This window comes from Candida theae (assembly GCF_024610275.1).
Source record: "Candida theae strain CBS 12239 chromosome Unknown scaffold26, whole genome shotgun sequence".
Taxonomy (NCBI): Eukaryota; Fungi; Ascomycota; class Pichiomycetes; order Serinales; family Debaryomycetaceae; genus Lodderomyces; species Lodderomyces theae.
This window is the reverse complement of record NW_026261319.1, coordinates 107,013-132,260: the sequence shown is the minus strand read 5'-3', so window position 1 is coordinate 132,260 and position 25,248 is coordinate 107,013. Positions and strand designations below refer to the sequence as shown.

The following is a 25,248-nucleotide window of genomic DNA, read 5'->3' as shown; positions in this document are numbered from 1 at the left end:
GAAAGAAAAAAAAAACAATAAGGGGGACATCTGAGTAAACTCCGCTCCGCCTCAACTGCAAATACAAACCAATTCCACAATGTTCATAGAGAAAGACACTTGTTAACAAACCACTCCCTAAGATCATCTCTAACAAGTAGTGGTCATCAACCAAGATGTTGCTTCCCCCCCCTCTCTATTCCTTGATCATGTAGAATAAGATCGGTCTTGTTAAGCACAAGAAAAAGGAGGCGTGGCTGGTTGAGAGGCCTGCATATAAACAAACTTGATTTTGTGCAAGACTTTTTTTTACCTCCGACGTCATAACATCGGAATAGTCATGGCGTTTTTTTAAATTGCCCTACCGAAGGAAATCTTTTTTTATACTGTTACAGGGATATATACTACTTGCATGATTAATTGTTGAGACCACAGCCGTGGTAAGTGGGCTTCACTTTGATGGTGCATCCTTCCTTCCTCTATTCTTCCAAATCGTCAAAACCATCTAATAATGCTTGCTCCAAGTCATCAATCTCATTCTCGATATCTTCTTCACCATCACCACTTGAATGAATTTTTCGCTTCTTGTTTTCATCAACATCCATCAGCAGGTCGTTGTTTTCATCTTCCTCATCTTCCTCCTTTTCCACTTCTGTAGTTGTTCTCTTTTTCTTATACATGTCACGGATAAACGAATCTTGGCCATCAGATGTAGCCTTCATTTCGTCTTCTTCTTCTTCCTCGTCGTCGTCGTCGTCGTCGTTATCGTCATCATCATCATCATCATCATCGCTAAGCCCCGCCAAGAACTCTTCCACCTCTTGGTCTGCCTCATCCAAGCCAAAATCTTCAATTGAATTCAATCGACCGGGGTTCCATCCATCGCCATTACTGCTCAACGGATCCACAGCCAAATCAGACCTCCGTTTAGCTTCTTCTAATCTCTTCTTATACTTCTCTACTTCACCAGGTTTGACAAACCACAACTTGGGATCAGAAGTGGAGATCAAATAATCTTTCTCATCAACTTTCGTCCAAGTACTCAAACATGAAAATAACCAATCTGGATTTACAATCTTGATCGAGTCAGGGTACAACTTATTGGCGACTCTAGCTTTGAAAGTAGGACCGGATTCTGGTGAAACATCACGACATACAACATGAGTCACTTCAGGTAGTACCTCATTTACAACTTTGACTCCAAACTGTTTGCACCAAATGACAATGTCAGCTGAATCTATACTAACACCTAACGGTATGATTCCCGAAAATAGTATTGTTACCCCTTGCAAACATTGACTCTTCATCCGCGGTATTATTTTGGTCAAATCAGGCTTGATGCTATACAATTTGGCCTTTGTGTCATCATACAAGTTGTAATACTCTGTATGAACATTATCTAGCACCTTCAACAACGACGACAACTCATTATCATCATCATATAACAAATTCTCCTCCTCGTCTTCATCCTCTCCATCCTCAGAATGCGACGATTTTTCGCCATCTGACTTTTCCTGCAACTGCTCCAAATCATGTTGTAGTTTAGCCAATGGCCGGTCATGTTGCTGTTGCTCAATGGACTGATTCCGCGTTATTGATTGTTCCAATAGCAAGTTTGTGTTTCCTTCACCACCACCCAATTCAATGATTCTATCCACTGTATTAGGTCCATTATCCTGACCCTGCTCTTGCGCACCATTAGTTTCACCTTCTCGTAGCTTTGCCTTCTCCTTCTTTTCGTCCTCCTCTTCTTTGCTCAACTCAGCTGCTGCCTCTAATTTCGCCACAGATTTTCTCTTTTTGATCGGTCCCGTCAACTGCCCATTCTTCTTCGGCAAAAAACTCGAATTGATATCACCAATACCAACAAAGAAATCATATGGTACCACTTTGATTAAATTTTTTTCCCATTGCCATACATCTCCCCTATCATCAATAATCACAACCATTGATTGATCAACGGGGAATAATCTTTTTAAATTCTTATGTGTGAGTGAACCACTTTCATCACGACTCAAGATTCGATCTCCAAAGTACTTTCCCTCAGGGTCAATGATCTTGGCAATAGCTAAAGCATAATTCCGAGTTGCCATTGTATATATGTGCATCTCATATTTTGTGTCCATATCTTGTAAAAATTCGGATAAGCCTGGCCGCACCTTGACATAATACCAACATTTGGTCGGGGCCAATTTCGGACCTGTCCATCCTGGAGGCACAATTGGATCCTCTTCAAGACAGAAAGTTTTCACATCTTTCACCGCAGGGTAATTTGGATTTGAAGGATCCAGCTGCCATTCGCCCACCGTTGGATCAACAGTTGCGTGAATCACAGTCTGGTCTAAATCAACAACTAAAATCAACTTCTTCTCCTCATTTAAACGGTCTGTGGTGCTATGTTCGATCTTTGCCGCCTCGTCGAAACTTATCTTTAGTCCTGAGTTGTCGTGCGACATCGCTATCGTTGCTCGATCTTCATAATCATATCCTGAATAATCACGCTCCTCTTCGAGTGACTTGCCACATAACGCACATAATCCACCATACTGCACAGTATGAGCACATGCTTCCTTCACGTGCAATATCTCAACTTCGCTATGCGTCACTTCGTCTTGTGGATGTATATCTACCGATTCAACCGTGCCTTCAATGGGACTTTCAAAAGTACCAATACATTCTGCACGCATCTTTGTTGGTGGATCTTCTTTGGAATTGGGATCATCTTGGTATACCCAGTACTTGTATTTGAAAATAGTCTCGTGTTTTGATATTGTGTCGCCCTTTTTGCATTGTATTGATGAGATAATCACGGGAAATGGAGCTGATGAAGGTAGTTTAATTGGTGTCGAATCCGACATTTTCGCGTGTGGGACTGACTCAAGTTCGGTGTGTGGTGGGCAAGAATGATATGCTATATGGACTGTAATGTGTTAACGGAGGGATGGGCGGGTAGCTTCTTACTGTACGGGTGGGTGTCTTTTTATAGTCTACGTAGTTGATGCTTTTATTTTTTTGTCTCTGTTTTGCTTTTACTTTTTGCTTTTTGCTTTTTGCTTTTTGCTTTTTGCATTGCGTTTCGCTTCACTTTTACTCTGGGGCATGGAGATGACCAAGAAACAGTTGCAGGAACCTTTGGATAACTTGTCCGACAACCATTGCCACTTCAGTCCTGATGCAACCCGCGAAGATGCATATAAACTAGCAGAGTCCTTGAATGAACTTGATGTGGAGTTTCCTATAAAGTTTTTCCATTTGATGACTACGCAACACATTGACATAGAATGTATTGATATACTACTATCTCAATTGCAAAAGCCAGACATAATTGTACCGTATTTTGGAGTGCACCCATGGTTTAGCCATATTTTCTACACAGGTTCCAAACCGAATAAGCAGGATCATTATCGCCGAGTTCTCAAACCAGAGCCTCTGGACGAGTTGATTGAGATGTTGCCTGAGCCAATGAGCATGGATAAACATACCGATAGGATGAGGGAGATGATCAAAAAGCATGATGTCAAAGTTTATGGAATAGGTGAAATCGGTTTAGACAAGTTGTTTCGTGTCCCGAAGCTGGGATGGCTTGGCAATCCAGATCATGTCACAGCGGAACAGGATAAACTCACGAGATCACGTGTGAGAATCGAACACCAAATGGATATCTTTAGATACCAATTGCGGCTAGCAGAGTCATTGGGGAAACAGGTATCAGTGCACTGTGTCAAAGCGCACGGTGTGTTGTATGATGAGGTTACAAAGTACAAAAATATTGTTGTCGTGTTACACTCATACACTGGCTCAACCGACCAAGCGAAAAGGTGGCTAAAGACCTCTCCAGTTAAGCTCTATTTCTCACTTTCCAACTGGATAAATGGGGAAAAAGATGAGTTGTTGAAAGTATTGGTTGATCACTTTGATGGATCTGAGATCTTGACCGAAAGCGATGTGGGGATCGACAACTATTTCCTACAAAACAGATCAGCCGAATACTTTCAACACCTTACCGGTATATTTGAAAAGATAAACAATTACAAACATGTAGATTCCTCTCAGATAAAATCAAATATGCTAGATTCGCTAAATACATCTACAATCTAGACTTGATAATGTCAACAAATTCTGGTTTCAATGAAGCACCACCAACCAAGAATCCATCAACGTTGGCCTTGTCTTTAAATTCAGGAGCATTCTTACCATTGACTGATCCACCATACAAGATTTGCACTTTTTCAGCTTGATCTTGACCAATGGTCTTGGCCAAGTGTTCTCTGATACCCTTGTGGGTCTCTTCAGCATCGTCTGGTGTAGCAGCCAAACCAGTACCAATAGCCCATACAGGTTCATAAGCAACAACAATCTTGGACCAGTCCTTGATGATCTTGGAAACAGCATCCAATTGTCTAGCACAGACATCCAAAGTGATGCCTCCTTTCCTTTCATCCAAAGTTTCACCAATACATAAGATAACACTCAAACCATTGTCCAAAGCGTATTTAGTCTTTTCAGCAACGAAATCGTCGCTCTCTTTAAGAATGGTTCTTCTTTCAGAGTGACCAGTTAACGTCCATTTGGCACCAACATCAACAACTTGTTCAGCACAAATTTCACCAGTGAATGCACCAGTACCCTTGTTGAAAACGTTTTGAGCACCAACTTCAACTGTTGGTTGCTTGTTTTCAGCAATTGCTAACCCAAGGTACAACGATGGTGGGGCAATGACAACTTGGACATCTTTTGGCAAATCTTGCTTGTTCAAGTTATCAATGATTGATGTGACGGATGATTTGGTTCCGTTAGCTTTGAAGTTACCTCCAACAAAGAATTGACGAGCCATTGCGTAAGTCTGAGATTGGGAAATTGAAGAAGAAGAAGAAGAAGAAGAAGAAGTAAGAGCTAAATTGTTGAAAAAAAAATTACACCCTATAGTTATATATAAATGTACCTCGGGAAATTGGACGCAATAGAGAGAGGGGTAGTGTCGTTACCAAATACAACTACTTCGCAACGTACTTTTCCGGGGGAGAAAGAAAAAGAGAAAAGGGTGAGAGCAATGCGAGAGAGAATGTGATTACGGACGAATTCGCACCACGGGAACTTTATGATTTTGTGACAGTTGCGAAACAGACAGAGCCAAAGAAACACCAGTAGAATAATTGAGCCTACTTTTGCATTATTCTATTTAGGCGATTGTATCAAACTTTCCACACTGTTTGCAACACTCTGATTCCCAATATCAAATTTAGTGCCTTGGTTTCGAATTAGCCCTCTTGCCCGCACACTTTTATACGTCTCCTCAATCTTCGTGTCTTTCGGTCTGGTAGAATTGATGGCTTCTCTTTGAGCCTGCACAAGAGCATCAACTTCAGCATCATCCAACTCTTTACCCACATTTTTACACTCAAGCTCATCTCCAAACTCCTTGACGACTTCATGCTCCATCCACGAGTCATCCGTGTCCTCCCACGTGCGAAGTTTTGTCTTTAAGTGATATTTCTGGGTATTTGGATTCTTCTTCATGATGATGTATTGGCAATGAGGAATGTTTTTCAACGACTCAAACTCTTCATAGGTCCACTTGAACCACTTCATGAGAAACACTCTTGACCAGATACCATGACTGACCAATACCAAGATGTTGGGAAAGTCGTCTGATTTGAACTGGCGGTAAAGTGTTTCATTAAAGGTAGCGACCCTGTCGTACACGTCAGCAGCACTTTCCCCATGTGGTATTCGATAAAAGAAGTGGCCATAATGTGCTCTTTCTTCCCAAATCTTTTCCATCTCCTCTTTTGATTTTTGAAAGTTGCCAAAATCCTGTTCACGCATTCTCGTTTCCTCTTGTACTCTATACTCTATTCCTGGTTCATCCTTGATACCTTCTATGATGTTTTGACATGTTTCTCTTGTACGTCGATATGGTGATGTGTAAAACATAATTGTTTTTCGACTACGCCTGTTGCTTGAATCCTGCACGGCTTGATGGTGAACAAACTTGGCCAAAGCTTTACCAGCTTCAAGGGACTGGTGGTGGCCCTTGGTTGTCAAGGGGACAAGATGATTCGGAGTGTTTGAGTTGACGGATTTATCGCAATTGCTCTCAGACTCCCCATGTCGTATGATGAGGATATACTGCAGCGAGAAGTTAGTACTATGTTGATTATAAGATAGTGCGGTGCCACATACTGTTGGCTTGCCCATATTCGCTTCTTAGCTTGCTTGAATCACAACCTCTTCTTATCAAGTTTGGCATATTTTTTTTTTTTTTTTTTTTTTCTCCTCATATGGGGTTGGATTTCTCAGAGATTGTTGTTTTTCTCGATCGCGATTTCTACCCAAATGCAGCCAGAGTATAGTCTGCTGAACAATTTATAAAAAAAAAAAAGAGACGAAATAAATAACTAGCGGCAGTTTTCGTGGTGGGGAGAAAGTACCTCAACCGCTATGCTTTCAAAGCGATCTCCTTACTCGAAAGAGGGGGACACCTCTACTTGATTAGACTGGCAACTATATTCTCTATTAACATTCCTTTAAAAAATTTCATTCTCGAAAGGACAGTTGATTGAGCTGTGCCCATCTCTTTCACATAACCCACACCAACCGGATCTTCCTGCACTAGGGTCAGTCGCAGTGGATGGCTTATATATTGGCAAGTCCTGTATTTCGTCTGATTGTGTCGCCCTTGCAGCGCCAAAGTCCGACGCCACAGTTGATAATGAGATCAATCGATCCAGTGTTGCTAATGCATCACGACTTTTCCCCTCCGTAGCATGATTTACTGCACCATCACTAAGGTTTTTCAAAGCTGCGATTTCCTTGTTCACTGTTTCCAATTCATTCTGTAGTTGTTCAACCTTGTCCGAGTAATCTTTACAAGTTTCTTCCAACGAGCGAATCTTCACACTAGATTCCTCAAATGATTCAGCTGCTGAGGTATGAGCTCTCAATTCAGAACATTCTTTCTCCAATTCTTCAACTCTTTCATTCGATATCTTCAACTTTTCAGTCAAGGTACTTATTTCAACAGCTTGGTCTTTATTAACACTCTCCAACTCTTGCAACCTCTCTTCAAACACCGTCATTCCATCTTGTTGTACCGCAAGTAAGTTGTCCATAGCACTATGCCACTCTTCTCTCTGTTTATTGAAATTTTCCAACCTACGATCTTTATCCCTGATCAACTTCTTCAACTCTTCAATTTGCTCTTCGTAATTATGGACGTTATTCTCTGATTTGTACAATTGGTCATCTAGTAGATCCAACTTTGCATCGTGGTACGTGTTTGATGGGGTGAGTGGCGATCGTAATGGGGTAGTTGACATTTCACTTCGATGCTGGTCAATGCTCCAACTTGATTCGCGACGATGGTGGTCAGAATGGTACCCCTGTTGCGTTGATGACGTGACGTCACCATTCAGCTGGCGGTATACTTTGGCGCTGCTTCTCTGCACCGAGTGATACGGGGGTTTCGACATGGGACTGAAGCGTGATACAGGTGTTGGTCGGAGTGGTGTTGTCAACTCCACGGTTTCTTCTTGACATTTGCGCCCATTTTCAACCAGCGCCACATCAGGGAGTTGAGGATTACTGCTCCTCAATCGTTCATATGGTAAAAAGAGACCGCTCTTGGGGATGCTGACTGTAAAATATTGGACTCCTTCAACAGACCCTGAATTCTTACCTCTTGATGTCGCCAATGGACCTTGAAGTTCAAGTCCAGCAAATAACCCAGATTTGTTTCGTATGGGTCCGATATACCTTATGTAGCCATGTCCGCTTGCATTTGGGACCGAGACTCGCAACCCAATGAGGTCAGACATTGTTTGGTGGAAACTTGAGTGTTAATCTGGTACGTGTTACAGGAAAAGCGTATCAAACATTTCAAAAAAAAAAAAAAAGAAAAAAGAAAAAAGAAAATAAAAAAAAAAAGGTAAACAAAAGAAAAGGTTTCATGTGCAGGGACTCCATACACTATATGCAACTACTTAGTGATATACTTTGAGTTCTTTTCCTGCAACCTTTTTCTTAATTCTAATTTAGCAGCTCCCGGTCCAACAGCAAGTCTCTTTGAGCTTCCTTCTAAATTTAAAGCCTTCATCTCGTCTTCAAGTTCGGACAATGTGATCTTCCGATCCAAGACTTGATCATTCAACTGCAGCAATATCTGCTCAATTTTATCCACCGTGGATAAGTTTAGTGAGCTTCTTGCCTTAATATGCATAAGCAGAGTGCGCAACCTTGACTCTAAAGATTGCACATTTGCCAACTTCGACCTTAGCCGCTCTCTCGTTTCTTGCTTTGTTGGTTCCAATGGTCTGTTTTTGAGGAATTTCAAATTCTTTTTGGAACCCTTTTCCAACAAAGCCAACTGACTGAATGATTTGTCAAGTGTTCGGAGCTCGTTTTGACTCTGTTGCATTGCCAGATTCAATTTATTAAGTTCTGTCTCTTTTTCATGCAAGTAGTGTAGCTTTCCCTTGTACTTGTCTTTATCATAGTCCAAGTTTCCCACTTCAGTAATTTCATGCCAATGCTTCCCTGGAGTACTATGAGCATCTATGTAGCCAGTTACAGCAGAAAGATTCTTTGCTAAAAATTGCAAATTTCCTTCGGTGTTGGCAATAACGGTTCGCATCTTGTTTGCGATAGGATCATCACTCTTTTCCAATGATCCAGAGAAGCCATCAAACACTAGAAATTCAACAGGCTCTATTGGCTCGTCAGCGGGCTCATCAGCGGGCTCGTTAGCGGGCTCGTCAACTGGCTTCTTTTCGTCTATGATTAATTCCCAATCCTTAACATCCTTTGAAGCTCCATCGTGTTGCAAGTCTACTAAAGTTTGTGCAAGAACTCGCCCCTCAGCATCCTTTTTAGAAATATTCACCCACGAGGAATCATTCTTCTCTGACTCATCAACAAACTGTTGATCATCAACTTCATCTTCTTCATCGTCCTGAGAGAGTTCGTTATTGTCAGTGGCTTCGAAGCCATTTGAAGAATCATCCTCATCGTCCTTGATTTCTTGCAACGACCCGTAGTGTGTTTCCTTCTTATTGGAAACATCTTCATCAGGCGTGTTTGCACTGCTTGTATCATTTGCTAGAGGTTCGTTTTCGTTCACTAGTTCTTCAGTATTGTCATTGTGGTGCTTTTCTTTATCTTCACCTGAAGGTGCTTTGGTGGGGTTCAAATTGGAAAATGGAGAATGCTCGTCTGATTTCTTCAACGGTCCAAACGGAGAATTCTCGTCTGGTTTTTTGAACGAAAACGGAGAAGTTGCGTCTGGTTTCTTCAACAGCGCAAACGGAGAAGGTGTATCACTTTTTTTGAAACTAGAAAAGCTCGATCCAAAGGGTTCCTTGGACTTCTCTTTAGTGTTCAAGCCACCAAACGCGAATGACAAATCATCTCCTTCTTTTTTACCAAACGGTGACAGTTTAGCTTGTGAAGTTGGTTTGTCATCGGTCTGTTTCAGAGAATTGGATTCCCCAAATGGTGCGCTCCCAGAAGGTGCTGGTGTTGGTTCTTTCGATGAATCCAAGGGGTCAGCAAATGGTGTTGGCCTGTTATTGTCAATACCCTCTGTCTTTTTGCTTCCACCTAATGCGGCAAATGGTGACGAAGCTGGCTTCGAGACACTTGAAGAATTTGGCTCTTTCAGATTGAACAAGGAGGTTGGTTTATTCTCACTCTTTCCAAATGGCGAAGAGGTATTTGAAGACTGACCAAATGGCGATGATGCTTTTGTTTCATTTCCAAATATGTTTTGTCCGCTAGCGGTATTGCCAAAGGTTGCTGGTTGTTGATTACTAAACTTGCCAAAACCTGAAGACAATGTCAGCTTTGCTGGACTGGTTGTATCTTTTGTTGCAGTACTAAAGCTAGAAGAGCCAAAACCAGCGGATCCAAATCCTGGAGAAGCCGATGATGAAGAGCCAAAACCAGTAGATCCAAAGGCAGAGCCTTTACTCTGATTAGAACCAAAACCAGTAGATCCAAAGGCAGATTTTGCGGATTCCAGAGTGTTGTCTACTTTCGTTGCAACCACTGGACTTTTGAAAGCACCAGCGGTACTGGACCCAAATGGATTACTTGTAGTCTGAAACGGATTAGCCTGCATTGCAGCTTTTCCACTCACTGTTGCCTCTTTGTCACCAGCAGTAGCATCACCATTTGCAGCTAAAGTCACAGCATTGGAATCGTTTGCCGCAACAGCTCTCTCCAAAGACAATTCATCATTCAAAATTCCACTCTTGTTGAAAACCCACCACGATCTCAAATTCCCATTGTCCAACAAGGCATAGATTTTGGGCAATTTTCCAACAACTTCACCTTCAACTCCAACGCACGGCGATTTTACTTGAGTTTTCAACTCGTGTACAGAAATTGCAAATCCAACGGGAGACACATCACGTAGAGTTTCTTCATCCATGGGATAGTTGGCCTGGTTGGAGTCCTCTGCTGGTACAATGGCCACAGGTTGTTGTAAGTCCGAAGTGTTGAGGATACCGATTTCCGTTGACAAGGATGATGTGATAAAATTAATTTGAGTTGATTCCACCCAGTTTGTGATTGTTGCAGTGTAGTAAGTGGTGGTTCTGCATGCTGAGCAATACGGAGACGCAATTTCAATATCAAAAGGCGTGTACTTTTCATTTTGCAATTTGAGTAAAAAAGTTCTTATTTGATGATCATCGGATGGTTGTTCTTCACTTGAGTCGTAAACAATGAAAATGTAATCCTTGAAGGAAATGAGCTCTGCAGGACGGGAGTGTGATAGCTCACTTTTCGCTGCATCATCAAAGTCGATTGGTTTACCCATTATTTGAAACTGATCGGACTTAGTGATATACACTGGTGATGACTTTTGCCATTCAAACTTGGTCACATTGGATGCAACTTGGGTTGAATTGTGATACAAGGTGCCCTTATCGTATGCTAGGTAGTTCTCGTCATCCAATGGTTTCAAATTGGTATACTGTCCCTCTACGGATTCAAATTGATAATCCTTTTGTTTGATCTGTTCAATGGTCAATGTTTGTATACCTTTGTTATTCAACATGTAAAATTTTGAATCAGTAAAGTACAATTGAGTAATAGCAAAATCTCCATTTACCTCATCCACATCATCAAGGTTGTCGGCTGAAACAAATTTGAGGGAGTTGGAATTGGACACGGCGATGATTCTATGTTCATCGTGGATGGCCAATAGCCGTAATTCTTCTCCATCTTTATGGTTCGACAAATCTATCGCCTCTGTCACTGGTATGTCATCAATTAGCTTGAATCCGTAATCATCAGAAACTACTTCGTCAATATTGTCCATTATGCTGATGATTGTTGTGATTGTGTCGAATTGCAATTAGATGAATAAAGCGTCTGCGAGGATCCAATTTTGGATTGCGCTGAGAGTTGAGAAAAGTTAGTAGATCAACACGCTACCAAATGATTTCGATCTTTCTGTTACCTTGTTGCAAAATGAGAGCAATATCCAAATCCAAGCGAGCTCCTTTTCCCAAAAGTTTCTCATATGCCTTCCCAGAGGAAGCCGCTTTCACTTTCTGTTTCTATTATCATCTTGCTAGGAGAGGAATTTTGGTACTGGAGGTAAGTTAATCAAGTTATTCTTGAGTGCACATCATCCCTAACGCAAAAGAGATTGATTGTAACTTCCAAAAGACCACTGATCAAAGTTTTTGCTCAGCGTGTGATTTGAATATCTAGATGTTTTACTGTGACTTTTTTGTTTTTTAGTGCTTTTCTAAATTGAGCTATTCTCAATTACTCTAACGCACTAAACTAGATGGCAGAACTGTGGGAGTTACGCAACAACTAACTTCAATAGCTAAGTTCTTCAGGTTATATGGATCCATTCGTTTGAAGAAGGAAGAGCAAATCACTTTCAGCAAGCATCTAACTGCTTTTAGTTCATTGGAACACAAATGAAAAGCATCTTAGACACTGTTGTGTATAAAAGCGACGCATGTTTACGAATCGGAGTCACCCTCTGACAAGAAAGAAAAAAAAAGAGCAACCACGTTACAAATTTCTGTTCTGTCTGGTTTTGCCTTCCTTTTTTTTCTCTTTTTCTTTGTTGCGTAATTCTTCCGAGATTTATATATATATAAGTATGTTACATGTATGATGTAGTACAAAAACAGTAATTTTTCCGACAATTTTACCACCGGTAATTGAGCTACTTAGCGCTCTCCAAGATACTCAAAGTAAGCAATGGAACAGTGAATGGGGGGGGGGAAGACAACTTAATGAGAATGCTAAAGGTAGAAGTTATAGTCTTTATATGGACATTTACCGACTAATTCACGTCCACACTGTTTTTGGGTTAAGTCGAAAGATCGACACTTTTTAAGTGAGAGTCTTTATTACTTTTTTTTTTTTCTTTTTATCTTTTGGAATTGTGATGAGAAAATAAAATAATTCAACGCAACAATAAAGTTGGAGTACGCCGAGTGGGGGAGGATGGAGGAGAGTGGAGTAGAGTGGAGGAGAAGAGGACAAACTCAAATGCCGTACAATTGGAGTTTATTCTGGTGTTTTGCGGCTGAATATTTCGGAAAAACTCCCTCAAATTGAAAACGAAAAACAAAAAAAATAATTGTCTGGTGACAACAAATAAAAAATCGGGATATTTGCATGACCAAAGAGATATAGGGGGTGGAGGGTGGGGGGAGAAAAAAAAAAACAATTATAATTACTGAGGCATTTTAATTTCAAGAGGGTTACACTGAATTGTGAGGTATCTAGATGGAGAACAGTGCCACTCTGTGTAGTTGCCATGTAGGAGAGGAGTGACCACTTTTACTTGAATTGAAGTTGTAACATCCGAAGTTACCCCTCTCTCTCTCTCTCTCCTTAATTCAATTGCCTGTCGGAAGAATTGTACGATCTTTTTTTCTGCCTTCTTGTGTCTTATTTATTTACTTTGTTTTCCTTTTTTTTTTTTTTTGTCTTCTGTATTGTTCGGAATGTTATTCCCTTATTAACTAAGTTTGCGCAGTGTATGTATATGCAGGTAGTGCACAATTTCACAAAACCCCAAATGTTTAGTTCATCTCAAACAATAGGAAAGTTACGGAGAGTCTGGAGTAGAGTAGAGCTAAAAACAATAAGGGTTTTAGGAGATAAGCCGGACGTAGCAACCATACTATCAACTGATGTAAAAGAGAGAGAGAGAGAGAGAGAGAGAGAGAGAGAGACTTGTGGCAGTTTCGGATTATATACCGGAAGCTTCCTCTATGCATGGAGCATATATTATCATTGAACTTTGGTTGGACTATGACTGCGTTGTTACTTTTCTTAACAAACAGCCCCACCCTTTTGTGAAACCCGAAGAAATTTGAAATTTGGTTCTTCTGTTTTTTTCTTTTAAGGAGGTGACGCTTTTTTTTAACATTAATAACTAAGTCAATACTTGGGCTGCAAACAAGGACCATAGGTAGTGGCAGAGTACCACGTCATGGACATCATTGTTGTACTTCATTATAATTGAAATAGGGAGTCATTGTCAAAGTTTGGAAAACAAAGTATACACCACAATACAAATAGTAACAAAAGTAACAAAGAAGAAACAAAAAGGAAAAATTTTAGAAAATTGAATTTTTTGAATTTTTCCTCTCCTTCAAAATTTCTCAACAAAATATAATCCATATCGTGTGTATGTAATATATATATATATATATGTATACATATATATCTTCTACAACACATCTTTCAGTTTGTTTTTCAAAACCAACCATACATCAGAAGATTAAGTACCCTATTACTACTTAATAGGCACTACTACTACTACTACTACTACTACTACTACAGCCTGAATCATATCTCTCCACAGTTTCTTATTCTTATGCACTAAACACAAGCCTTCACCTTAACCTCAACCCAAGAGATAGAGCCAACAACTTCTTTCACCCACAATGTATGCATCGCCATTCTCCAATAGCCAGGGGAAACAATCGGCACCATCTCAATTCAAAGAGAATGCAAGAAACGAAATCTACAACAAATTACCATCAGTCAGTGGACGACTGCCCATATCGACACTAAACTCAGCATCATCAGTCAGATCAGCTCCACTGCAATTCTTTAAGAAAAAATCATCATATCAACCACTGTATAGATCATCAGCACACACCACATCATCTTCATCATCTGCATCCATCTTTTCATCGTTTGGCAAGCGATCAGTCCGTTCGGCCCCTTCCATCTATTCAAGCTCGACTGGAACTATACCTGAAGATCTGGAACCATTGACTGTCACTGTTGAACAGTTGGTCAATGATATACTGCTTCACGAATCCCATTTTGCTGGAGTATACCAAGCGAAACAGCAGCAGCAGCAGCAGCAGCAACAACAACAACACATGGGTGTTTCTTTCGATCCGGAAGAACTTTACAAAATATCACTAGGTTCCGGCCTCACTTATCAAAACAATCACGAAAACTTAATTGACTGGAACTTGAATGTCACCAGATGCAAATTGATGTTGACCCAACTACCTTCAATTTCAACAGCACTGGATCAAATCTCATATAATCAAAATTTCCCACCACAGTTGATTGGCGATTTGGCCCAACTTTGCCATTTAATCATTATCCAACCGCACATTTCCGACACCGAGCTAATATTCACCCTCATACAGTCCAACTTGTACGAAGAACACAATTTGGACTTGTCGTTTAAGAAACTGGTTGCTGAAATATCAGTTAAACAATCGCGTCTTTTGCAAATTAACGAAGTACGGCAGAATCAACAATACACAAATATGCAATATAATGAACATGATTTCCTCAAGTTTAAGTTCAAGGAGATTGCATTGAGGAATTACTTGATCAATTTGGCTGCTGCTGCTACAACGGCGAATGAGTACAAGTTACAAGTTGATGAATTGAAACGCGGATTGAAGTTGGAAGGGAAGAAGAAGTTGAGCAAAGACGAAAAGAAACAGTTGTGGGAACAGGTACGACTGGATGTTTTCAAACGAGCAGGTCTTGAGTGAGGAAAGTATATATGTATATATTCTAACGTATTCATTAAATACATATGTATATGTATATGCAGGCTACGATTGTCTAAGTCACCATTTCATTTCCTCAATGCCTTTTACGATCATTCTTGACCTTTTTGTAATGACTCTTTCCTCCACTAGTCTTTGCTTGTTGAATCTCATGATACTTTCTTTTGAAATACTTTTTCGTCGTATCATCATGCAACAACTCCTCAACCAAATTCGTACCCCTCTGCTTCCTACTCAACTGGTTATAATATCCAGTATTGCCTTCTATAATAGTACCCATTTGGAAAAATTTCGGGGTATCCCATTTTTCCTTCTTATAATGGCGCTTGGGGTCCAACGCTTGTCTTTGCTTGATGATTTGCAAGTCGCGTGTAATAGCAGGTGTGAGTTCTGGCCGTGACATGTTGAACCATTTCGATCCACTGGTTTCTGTTTGCGTAGATTTGGCTTTTAATGATGCGGCTGCACTGGCTACTGGGTCGTGGATTTTGACTACTTTTGTCGCTTTGGAGTTTGAGGAGGATGTAGTGGAGGGCACATTGCCGAAATTTGATTCGAGTTTGGGAAGTTTCCTAATCGATGCTTCTATGCTTTTGAAATCATCTTGCTTTTCGTGAGCAGTTTTTTGACTTGTTTCTTTATGTAGCTCTTCCAGTAGCTGGCCGAACAACTCATCCAAAGTGGCATCGTGTTGGCTATGACTGCTGACCTTGTCTGATGTATATGATTCAGTCTCTGAGCTGTCCATCTTTTGTATTTTGGAGTATATGTGTATGAAGTTTCTGAAAGCGATGACTACACACACTACGCATTTTTTTTTTTTTTTCCTTCTTCTTCTTCTTCTGCTTGCTGCGTCTTTTATTTTTCTCTATACAAAAGGATGCGCCGTAGCGCTAAAGACCAAATATGCAGTACTCCCCCCCCCCCATTCATTTTACTTTCTAAATACCATCGGAGAATCCACTAACTAACGACTTGTTAAACCCACCTTCCTTCACAGCCAACTCGTAATATCCATAGATTGTAGTGACAGCCAACAATATAGATGTACCACTTCCTAAAGTTCCCATCAAGTCACAAACAACTGACAATGCACCAATAGTGGCACCACCAAATGCAGCAGCAATGGGGATAATCTTTTTCAATTCTCTGTAAGCTGAAGTATCTCTATGTCCAGCAATGACTAAACCTTGTTCTTTGAATTGCTTGGCAATGTCTCTTGGTGAAGTTCCACTAATTTCAATCCAAGTGGTGGAAAACAATGCACAGGACCCAAGAACAAATGCAATGTAAATTGTCGTTTTGATTGGATCCAACAATGCTTCGGTAAAACTAAATGGTGGTTGGATGTAGTAAGCCAATCCACCGTTGGCGTACAATTGTGAAGATCCTGGTCTGGCATCCCAAGTACCCAAGAGCTTAATGAACAAATTGTTTGGCCATCTAATAAACAACAATTGCGAAATGATGAAAATGTTGGATGCAAGGGCACTTTCCAACATGATTGGGATGTTCGAGGTGTAAAACAAACGAATAGGGTACAATCCATATGGACCTCTTTGTCTGGTAGACTTCATTGGCAATTCGATTCTGAACCCTTGCAAGTAAACAACGGTAAAGAATACCAAAATGGTGGCCAACAATTGAAACATGTTTGGCAAATTAGGCCTGTAAAATGATTCAATCAATGCTCTCTTCTTATCCTTTCTAGAGCCAAGGAGATGGAACATGGAGACAACAGCTCCATCAAACTCAGTACCTCTAGCTGACGAACTTGTCGTTGGTGCAAAAGCCTTCCAAAATACTTGTTCACAAGTGTTTGTAGCAGTAAACAACGAAACACCGGAACCTAATCCATACCCCTTTTGCAACAATTCGTCCAACAAAATGACGATAACACTAGCAAACACCAATTGCAAAATCAACAAAAGACAAACACCAACACCAAGAGCCTTTGGCGGTCCGTAAATACCAGTCAAGACATAAACGGTAGCTTGACCAACAGCCAACAAGATCGCCAACAATTTTTGCGCAACTTGAAAAGTCTCACGATCATTCTTATTCTGCATATCCACATGAATCAACTTGGTACCTTGCAACAATTGAAACAACATACCCGATGACACAATGGGAGAGATACCCAACTCCATCAACGTACCCCTATTGGAAGCCAACATCATTCTCAACCAGAAAAGAGGATCACTTCCATCGGTGGATGCGATACCGTATAGTGGGATTTCCGACATAACGAGGAAGATCATCAATGAGATAATTGTCCACATTACACGTTGCTGGAATTGAACTTTACGTTCGGGGGCAATTACTTCGGGCAAGAATGGCCCAAATGGTTTCACTAAGTCCAACACACGAAACCCACTCATTATTTGTTTCTTGTGATGTTGATGAAGTGCCGTTGTTGTTGTAGTTGTGTTGATTTGAAAAAATGGAGAACTATTCTGAAAATTTGGTCTCTTTTGACGAAACAGAAAAAGGAAACACGTCAACTGGAAAAAGTGAGAAAAGAGAGGAAAAAAATATAAAAAAAAAAGAACAACAGAAAAACGTCCGCAAAAGAAAGAGGAAGGTAGACTTCCGGATAGGGAAAGCTACTGCATAAATATATGTATATATATACACTACACAAGAGAAAAGCAAAAGTTTGAAATACAGAAAACTGTAACTGCTCTGCCCACTACTCATTGAAAAACACTCCATAATATGGCTTCTGACTGGGCAGCAAAGTTGGCTCAAGCAGCCCCACCTCAACCGAAAGCAGCAGCAACTCAAGGATCAACTCACGCAAAACCAGAAAAGAAGGTGAAAACAGCTCGGTCAACATCCGGTTCGCCTCCACCATCAACCGCAGCGCCAGGCACAACTACAACTACATCCACAACGTCAACATCAACATCAACATCAACATCATCAAGTCCATCTTCCTTCAATGCGCAAGAAGTGAAACAATTTCTTCAATCGAATTTCGACTCCTATTCGGCAAAAGCACGAGAAGATAAAGACGGGGAGCAGTACAAGATATACCGCAGTCTTGAGTCTTCGAACCAATGGGAGACCAAAGTCAATTCTAATCCCCGGAATGTGTTGAGGAATAGGCCTCAGAGCAACACCGTTGATATTTTGTTTGAGATCAATCGATCTATTTTCCAACAGAGGCAAGAGGAAAAGAGGCTGTCATAGAGTGTGGGAAACGTTTAATAAATGAGGCGACGCATTGTGCAGGCGATGTCGCAGAGGCAGGAGACTTGCACCTAGTCTGAAGTCAAGACGGATTTAAAGCAAGTCTCATAGACTCACAGCAACATCTTTTGCGACTTCAAGCTACATATTAGTGATTTACACACACTAGCTACTAGTTGCAATGGGGGGGTTTTCACACTCTATTCAATTTTTTTATGGAAACGTAAATACTCCTGGCTATATACCTTTGCCCCTTTACTTTGGAATATAAGATTCAAACTTTTCAATTTCATTCTTTGATCCCAACCAGATACTCGACTTGTCATGAATACCCTTTGGCAAAATCTCCAAAATTCTCTCACCTCTATCATTAACGGCCTTACCACCAGCTTGTTCCAACAACATAGCCATGGGGAAACCTTCATAAAGAATTCTCAACTTACCATTCTTTGACTTGCTGTCTCCTGGGTAAGCGAAAATACCTCCGTACAACAAGGTTCTATGAATATCAGCCACCATTGACCCAATGTATCTTGCCGAGTATGGCTTTCCATTCTCTTGAGGCTTCTTCAAATCTTCAAAGTACTTCTTGACGTATTCTGGCCAGTAGTAAGAGTTACCTTCATTGACCGAGTAGATGGCTCTACTATCAGGAATACGCAAGTTTGGTTGTGTGAGGATAAACTCACCCAATTGGGTATCCAATGTGAATCCATTGACCCCATTACCAGTAGTCAACATCAAGTGGGCCGAAGCACCATACATTGTGTAACCAGCACAAACCAACTCAGTACCCTTTCTGAGAACATCGCTGATTGATCCATCTGAGTTGTCGGCAATTCTATAAACACCGAAAATGGTACCGACTGAAACACCAGCATCGATATTGGATGAACCATCAATAGGGTCGGTGCAAACAGCATAACGACCGCCTCCCGGGAATATGATCAAGTCCTCCTGTTCTTCCGAAACGAGCACCTTTACATTACCTGAGCTTTTCATGGCATTGATAAAGATTTCATCACCAATCACATCAAGTTTCTTTTGGACATCACCAGTGGTGTTTGCGGTACCGGAAACACCGAGCAAGTTGACCAATTCTGCTCTTCTAATGTTGTGAGCAATAAACTTGAATGCAAATTGCAACGAGTTCAATAATAAACTCAATTCGCCAGTGGCGTTGGGTGCCAATTTCTGTTGTTCTTGCAAGATGAATCTCGTCAACGTGACAATGTCGGTTTCGACATCCATTTGCTTAGACACGGAGTCGTGTGCATTGTTGTTGTTGTTGTTGTTGTTGTTGTTGGTACTCATGATTTATAAGGGGAAAAAGCTTGTAAGTTAAAAGACTGGCTTGTCTCTATTGAAAAGAAAAAGGAAAAAGGGCTGTTTAAAAGATTTTGGTTTTATATTGATATGGATTTACCCCATATGCAAAACAAGGTATATACAGTGAGAGTGTTTAACAAGTGGTACAAAAAGCGACATCGTTCGCCCCCATTCCGTCGACACCCGGGGGGGGGTTTCGAACTTTTTCAGTTGTGACTTGTGTGTAGAGAGAACTTCCCGCACGCCAGGGCCAATTTATTTTTATTGTACGCTACCGTTTATGGAAACTGTGCTTTGTGGTACTAAAGGTTTTGTTGTTTCACGCGTATTCGACAGCAAGTATTGACAACAACAACAAAAAAATTAAAATAGAATGTTTTGGGGCATTGTTGTGATTCCGGGTTTCCGAAAGAGTACACTTTGCAAAACAAAAAAAAAAATATAAAAAAATGCGTGTAGTTTGTGGACCTGATCAATATGGGGTTCATATATTGGACCTACTCACACTGTGATTCAGTTTAGGCGAATTCGTAGTGAGAATAGACACATTTGAACCGATTCGGTTCAGGGACCAAGGAAAAGGGCATCGTAAATTTTTCTCATTGCCCCTCTTGCCCCCACATTTCTGCAGGATATGTACATATCTCCCGATGGGTTACTGAATGCATGACTGATAAGTTAAACAAGTCCAATAAGCAAACTTACTTGTGTTGCATGCTTACTTGTAATTGAAATATGCCAAATTATGTGTTGAATTAGATGCAAAATTTCAGCGATATGATTGGATCCTCCAAAACAAAACAAAACTATATATAACGTTGAAACGCAACCAAACTTTAATAAACAATTTGACTGATTTAGTCTAACATCTGTAACATCTGCTTAATTATACTCAGTAAACTGGCAATGCTTTCATTTCGTAGATGTGCTAAATAGTTTCACATACTGCTTATCATGTGAAATTTAATCTCCGCTAGCTCGCGCTTCCTGTCACCCCCCCCCTCTCTCTCTCTCCTTAAAATACTCATTATCACAAGCAAAGAAAGATTTCATATTTAGACTTTTGTAATTCCTCTCTCTCCTCCCCCCCTGGAAATGAGGAGGTCACCGTAATATCTCACCAACTGGTACCCTCTTTCTTTCCTCAAATATCAATTGAGGGCTACAATAATGGCTCTCAACAAACATGAAATCAAACTCCACAACGATGGAAGAGAATTTTCCACCTTGAGCAACTTGCCTCTATCGGCAATCGACGCACAAGATTTCGACAGAGTCATTATGCTTTTACATGGTTTCCCCGATATCAACACCACTTTTAACCAAGTATGGCCGATTTTACTTTCCCGTTTCAATGAAAAAGTTTTGCTAGTGGCACCTAAATTAAGGGGTTACGAAAAGTCAAGTATTGGACCTGAACATGAGTACATGTTGCCATACCTTGCAGGGGACGTTAAAGGTTGGATCCATGAACTCAACCCTCAATTGGATAAACCAGTGCACTTGGTGGGACACGATTGGGGTGCAATTGTCGCCTTCAAGACTGCCAATTTGTATCCTGATTTGATTACCTCAATGGTTACTTTGGCAATTCCGTATTTGGTCAATATTCGACTGTATGAATTGTTGTGGCATGTCCCTCAACAATTTTACTTGTCGTCGTATTTCATCACTATGCAGTTTCCTTGGCTATACAAGGCAAAATTGACGGAATCAAATGACTACTTGACTTCTCTTTGGAGATACTGGTCACCAGATTACAATGTTTCCCAAGAAGAGATCACCGAGGTGCGCGATGCATTCAAGAAGGATGGAGTCGTTGATGCGGTAACGGCATACTATCGCCACTTGTTTCGGCCATTATCGCTTATTAAGTCAAGATGGCCCGTCGATTTCGAAAAAGTCCCCACTTTGATCTTGAACGGTGCAAATGATCAATGCATGTCGTCCAAAATTGCCGTTTTGGAACAAGAAAAGTTGAAAAAGTTTTATCCAAAAGCCCAAGTCAAGGTTGTTCCTCAAGTGGGACATTTCTTACAAAGAGAGGCACCAGAGGTTGTTGCCGGATTAATTGCTGATTTCTTAGAGTCTATTTAATTCATCCACTTCCCCATTTGCGTATACCATTGTCTCATCCTCGATTGTAGTGGTAACGTCATTATCGATCGACGTGTCTCTAACTTGCGATTGTAATTGAAGTAATTGGAGCTTTCCTTTGATTGCGTATAGATGAGACATTGTTCCAATATTGGATCGAAGTTCTTGTTGAAGGTTCTTGACTGGAAAGGAAGACTTGGCAATCAGGTTTCCATGCATCAATAGTAACCACTTGAGCCACACCGGTGTACTTGTATTGAGAGCTTTGAATAATCGTTCGACTTGCTCCTGCGGTAAATCTGATACTATTTGTTTGACGTCATCGTCGTTGTGTAATGCAGAGCATAATTCAGTTACGTCTGCCGCATTAACATCGTCTTGGCCTAGTATATCATGCAATCGACCCTCAACACTTTTCAAGTCTAGTTCTTGCACAGCATCTTCAACATGGATCAAAGTGGAGCTTTTTGGTTTTGCAGTTGTGCCATTTTGTAAAGCTATAGAATCGGTGTCGTCTGTGATTTGTTGTACATGAATGTCAGCACCACTGTGCCAGCTGACATAGTTTGATCCGTCCATGGTAAAAACATAATCGATTGGGTGAGAAGTACTCACATTTTTAACATAATCCCCCGTCGGCGTAAAAACTTTTAATGACTCACTACTGATGATGAAAATTTCTCCTGCAACTTGTATTTTAACTTCGTTCTCTCCTGTGATCAACTCTTTGACACTAGCTTCTCCATCCACTAGCACCGCTTGGGACGTTGAAGATGCTACAACAACGGAATCTTGTACTTCTATAGACAGTACCTCGAACCCAGTTTTTATTTCCTTCTCCTTTTCAAAGGTATTTTTGTATATCCTTCCAATAAAAAGCCCCGAAGAAGTGCCAATATATGTAACACCACTTTTGATGACAATGCTAACAAACTCCGGCACTTTCACTTTAGTACTCTTTGCATCTAATTCGACTTTGTAGAAACTGCCCTTAGACAACCCCCATATCGTGTTATCCTCAATCGAAATAATTTTTGACAACTTTGTCTTCACCTCGTGCCTCACTACTACCCTCGATTGAGCCGAGATGGAAACGACATCTCCTGAGCTTAATATTGCAATCACCGAATCATCTGCAATGAGGTTTTTTGCAGTTCCATTAAGCTCTCTTTTCTTCTTCGAGCTGGGGGCTTTGCCCCAAGCAAAATCAATCACGGAGTCTTCTAAAAACACGGAGCCATGTAATGACAGTTTTCCTGCCTGATCTACCATGTGAAATCGAAATTCATCTTTGCCACTTCGAGGAACATGCTGGGCTATTAGACCATTGTGGATGCGGTACGTCATGGGTGGTACTAGTTGGTGTCNTTTTTTTTTTTTTTTTTTTTTTTTTTTTTTTTTTTTTTTTTTTTTTTTTTTTTTTTCACTGTTGAGATGAGATCGCGCAAAAAAGCATAGGGAGAGAAAAGCAAAATTGCAAAAATATATATTCCAGACCCACCTACAACCCCTTCATCTCCACCATCTGTTGTACTTGACTTCGACACAAATCCTTCAAGTCGACAACATCCGCTTTCAACTCTTCCACCTGTTCCGATTTTTCACCAATCAACTCCAACATAGTTTGTTCTTTCGCCTCTTTCTCCTCAATTTCTCGCTCTAGTTCTTCAACTTTTAATTTCAATTCGTGCACTTGTTCATTAGCTTTAATGGATTCGAGCAACTCTTGCTCCCTTGCTTCTTTGACATCCAACAATTTCTCATACTCATCCTTCAATGTGTTTAATTCAATTTCCAATCGCCTAATATTCGAACTCATTTTGTGGATCAATTGTAAATTGTTCCCCGTATTTATCGACGTTGGCACACCTAAGCCACTTGTACTTCCATTGACGCCATTTGCATTATAGGCGAAGCTGGGTGTTAGATATGACTCGCGTTCCAGAAGGTCGGCATCACCTTCACATTCCCCCTCGCCAATTTCAGTAAATGATGCCAGAGACCGATTCAGAAACATGCCAAACCCTTTATTTAGTCCAGGGGTATTGGATGACTCACCAAGTCGAATTTCGTTCCAGCTTAAGTCCGACCCAATGGAATTGTCTCGGTTCAATTTGGTACCCGACTCCTGTTCTCTTTGTTGCTCTTTGAGGGACTCAATAGTTTCATTTAGGCTAGTAATCTTGATGTTGAGATTAGTTCTCTCCTGTGTGTATACGGCTTGCAATCTCTCTAGTTTCTCATTTATGACATGCATATCGTCATCTTTTAATTTCACAGATAATTGTAATTCATTGATTTGCTCCTGCAATGTTTTCTTTTCAGCTTGCAAACTCTTGATCTCATTCGATTGCGATTGCAAAGCTGCATTGGCTTTGATCAAATCATTGCCCAACTTGTGTTTTGCCCTTTTGGCAGCATCCAATGTGGACGTCAATGTGTCCACTTTTAGCGAAAGATTGGATTCAAGTAATTTCCAGTTTTCTTGAGATGACAAATACAGTCTTTGCAACACATGATGAGCATCTGATAATTTTTTGTAATCGTCAAAATCAATCTTATCATCGGTATGTGGCACCGCGGGAGCTTCATAGTTTAATCGTAGTGACTCAATTTTTTCTTCTAATCGGGCAATCTCGTGGGAGTAGTTTTGTTTAGCCTTGGATAGCTCATCCTTTTGTGATGCAATTATCTCCTGTTTCGATTCAAGATCTAGCTCAAATTGTTTCTTGGCCATTTCATGCTCCACCTTGACGGAGTTTACCTCCTTAGTCAAATCTTTTCTTGTTGATGTGAGCTCTTGATGTTGTTTCGACAACTCAATGTACTTCGACTCCCATTGCTTCAAGTTCTCAACTTCACCTCTTTTTTCATTTAGTTCTTGATCTAGTTCTGAAAACTTACTGATGAGCTGATCCACGCTTTTAAGCTTCTTCGATTTCAAAAAATCCTGAAGCTCCTGGGAAGACACTAGCGCCGTATCGTGCTTTTTAGCAAATTCCGCCATATCCTCTTCCAAAGTTTGATTAGCTATCTTGAGCTTTTTTATACTTTCATTCAATTTGAGCTCTTTGAGCGACAATGCCTCACCTTCTTTTAGCAATTGAGCAATCGTCTCATCCTTAGTCTTGATTTTCTCCAACAATCCACTACGTTCTTTGTTGAATGGATCCGGTTTTGATTGTTTGAGACTTGCAATTTCCTGTCTTAGCGCTTCAATTTCCGCCTTGTGTGCGATCTCATTGATGCCAGCTTCTTGGCTGCCTGTAGCTTGAGGCGATATTACAGGCGAAGGTGTTTGATCTTGTGATCGCGTCTGTTCACTTTCAAGCCCCGATTTCGCTCCTGGCTTCTTTTTCCCCTTTGCAGCTTGTGCCAATCTTTCTTGAAGGGTTAATCTTTTTCTTTGTGGTTTCGTGGAGGTTTCTTTATTCTCTGTTGATTCACCATTACTTTTGACATGGTTATCCTTCGTCACTTCAATGTCGTGTCCATTTGCGCCATTTGCGCTGTCACTTTTCTTAAGCGTCACTTCTTGCTGAGCTAGGTCTGCATTTTCTGGGCTTGTTTCGGTCATGGGCATACAAGGACAGGAGCACAAGACTGTTCTGTACCT

At 40.7% G+C, this 25,248-nt stretch overlaps 14 protein-coding genes across 14 annotated transcripts; 4 read left to right on the top strand and 10 right to left on the bottom strand. All coding sequences in view use genetic code 12, as the record gives it.

Annotated features, from left to right (window-relative positions):
- Positions 1-458: 458 nt before the first annotated feature.
- Positions 459-2,837, bottom strand: KGF57_000060 (protein serine/threonine phosphatase; the record flags this gene model as incomplete). The annotated part of the gene is made up of 1 exon (XM_051755085.1): positions 459-2,837. The coding sequence occupies one exon, from the start codon at positions 2,835-2,837 to the stop codon at positions 459-461; it is 2,379 nt and encodes a 792-aa protein (XP_051611479.1).
- Positions 2,838-3,084: 247 nt separating this feature from the next.
- KGF57_000059 (putative endodeoxyribonuclease) lies at positions 3,085-3,913 on the top strand (the record flags this gene model as incomplete). The annotated part of the gene is made up of 2 exons (XM_051755073.1): positions 3,085-3,719; positions 3,907-3,913. The coding sequence occupies 2 exons, from the start codon at positions 3,085-3,087 to the stop codon at positions 3,911-3,913; spliced, it is 642 nt and encodes a 213-aa protein (XP_051611478.1).
- Positions 3,914-4,066: 153 nt separating this feature from the next.
- TPI1 (triose-phosphate isomerase) lies at positions 4,067-4,813 on the bottom strand (the record flags this gene model as incomplete). The annotated part of the gene is made up of 1 exon (XM_051755062.1): positions 4,067-4,813. The coding sequence occupies one exon, from the start codon at positions 4,811-4,813 to the stop codon at positions 4,067-4,069; it is 747 nt and encodes a 248-aa protein (XP_051611477.1).
- A 341-nt stretch (positions 4,814-5,154) lies between these two features.
- KGF57_000057 (acid phosphatase) lies at positions 5,155-6,177 on the bottom strand (the record flags this gene model as incomplete). Its single annotated transcript, XM_051755051.1, has 2 exons — positions 5,155-6,075; positions 6,163-6,177. The coding sequence occupies 2 exons, from the start codon at positions 6,175-6,177 to the stop codon at positions 5,155-5,157; spliced, it is 936 nt and encodes a 311-aa protein (XP_051611476.1).
- A 329-nt stretch (positions 6,178-6,506) lies between these two features.
- Positions 6,507-7,796, bottom strand: KGF57_000056 (uncharacterized protein; the record flags this gene model as incomplete). The annotated part of the gene is made up of 1 exon (XM_051755040.1): positions 6,507-7,796. The coding sequence occupies one exon, from the start codon at positions 7,794-7,796 to the stop codon at positions 6,507-6,509; it is 1,290 nt and encodes a 429-aa protein (XP_051611475.1).
- A 161-nt stretch (positions 7,797-7,957) lies between these two features.
- NUP159 (FG-nucleoporin) lies at positions 7,958-11,302 on the bottom strand (the record flags this gene model as incomplete). The annotated part of the gene is made up of 1 exon (XM_051755029.1): positions 7,958-11,302. One exon carries the CDS (start codon positions 11,300-11,302, stop codon positions 7,958-7,960), a length of 3,345 nt encoding a protein of 1,114 aa, XP_051611474.1.
- Positions 11,303-13,910: 2,608 nt separating this feature from the next.
- Positions 13,911-14,993, top strand: STD1 (Std1p; the record flags this gene model as incomplete). Its single annotated transcript, XM_051755010.1, has 1 exon — positions 13,911-14,993. The coding sequence occupies one exon, from the start codon at positions 13,911-13,913 to the stop codon at positions 14,991-14,993; it is 1,083 nt and encodes a 360-aa protein (XP_051611473.1).
- A 94-nt stretch (positions 14,994-15,087) lies between these two features.
- KGF57_000053 (uncharacterized protein) lies at positions 15,088-15,759 on the bottom strand (the record flags this gene model as incomplete). The annotated part of the gene is made up of 1 exon (XM_051754899.1): positions 15,088-15,759. One exon carries the CDS (start codon positions 15,757-15,759, stop codon positions 15,088-15,090), a length of 672 nt encoding a protein of 223 aa, XP_051611472.1.
- A 193-nt stretch (positions 15,760-15,952) lies between these two features.
- SEC61 (translocon subunit) lies at positions 15,953-17,392 on the bottom strand (the record flags this gene model as incomplete). The annotated part of the gene is made up of 1 exon (XM_051754788.1): positions 15,953-17,392. One exon carries the CDS (start codon positions 17,390-17,392, stop codon positions 15,953-15,955), a length of 1,440 nt encoding a protein of 479 aa, XP_051611471.1.
- Positions 17,393-17,729: 337 nt separating this feature from the next.
- On the top strand, positions 17,730-18,206 carry KGF57_000051 (uncharacterized protein; the record flags this gene model as incomplete). The annotated part of the gene is made up of 1 exon (XM_051754677.1): positions 17,730-18,206. The coding sequence occupies one exon, from the start codon at positions 17,730-17,732 to the stop codon at positions 18,204-18,206; it is 477 nt and encodes a 158-aa protein (XP_051611470.1).
- A 255-nt stretch (positions 18,207-18,461) lies between these two features.
- Positions 18,462-19,520, bottom strand: FBP1 (fructose 1,6-bisphosphate 1-phosphatase; the record flags this gene model as incomplete). Its single annotated transcript, XM_051754566.1, has 1 exon — positions 18,462-19,520. One exon carries the CDS (start codon positions 19,518-19,520, stop codon positions 18,462-18,464), a length of 1,059 nt encoding a protein of 352 aa, XP_051611469.1.
- A 1,185-nt stretch (positions 19,521-20,705) lies between these two features.
- KGF57_000049 (uncharacterized protein) lies at positions 20,706-21,632 on the top strand (the record flags this gene model as incomplete). Its single annotated transcript, XM_051754455.1, has 1 exon — positions 20,706-21,632. The coding sequence occupies one exon, from the start codon at positions 20,706-20,708 to the stop codon at positions 21,630-21,632; it is 927 nt and encodes a 308-aa protein (XP_051611468.1).
- Positions 21,633-21,693: 61 nt separating this feature from the next.
- UTP9 (Utp9p) lies at positions 21,694-22,979 on the bottom strand (the record flags this gene model as incomplete). The annotated part of the gene is made up of 2 exons (XM_051754345.1): positions 21,694-21,709; positions 21,772-22,979. 2 exons carry the CDS (start codon positions 22,977-22,979, stop codon positions 21,694-21,696), a joined length of 1,224 nt encoding a protein of 407 aa, XP_051611467.1.
- Positions 22,980-23,133: 154 nt separating this feature from the next.
- KGF57_000047 (uncharacterized protein) lies at positions 23,134-25,215 on the bottom strand (the record flags this gene model as incomplete). The annotated part of the gene is made up of 1 exon (XM_051754234.1): positions 23,134-25,215. The coding sequence occupies one exon, from the start codon at positions 25,213-25,215 to the stop codon at positions 23,134-23,136; it is 2,082 nt and encodes a 693-aa protein (XP_051611466.1).
- Positions 25,216-25,248: the final 33 nt, after the last annotated feature.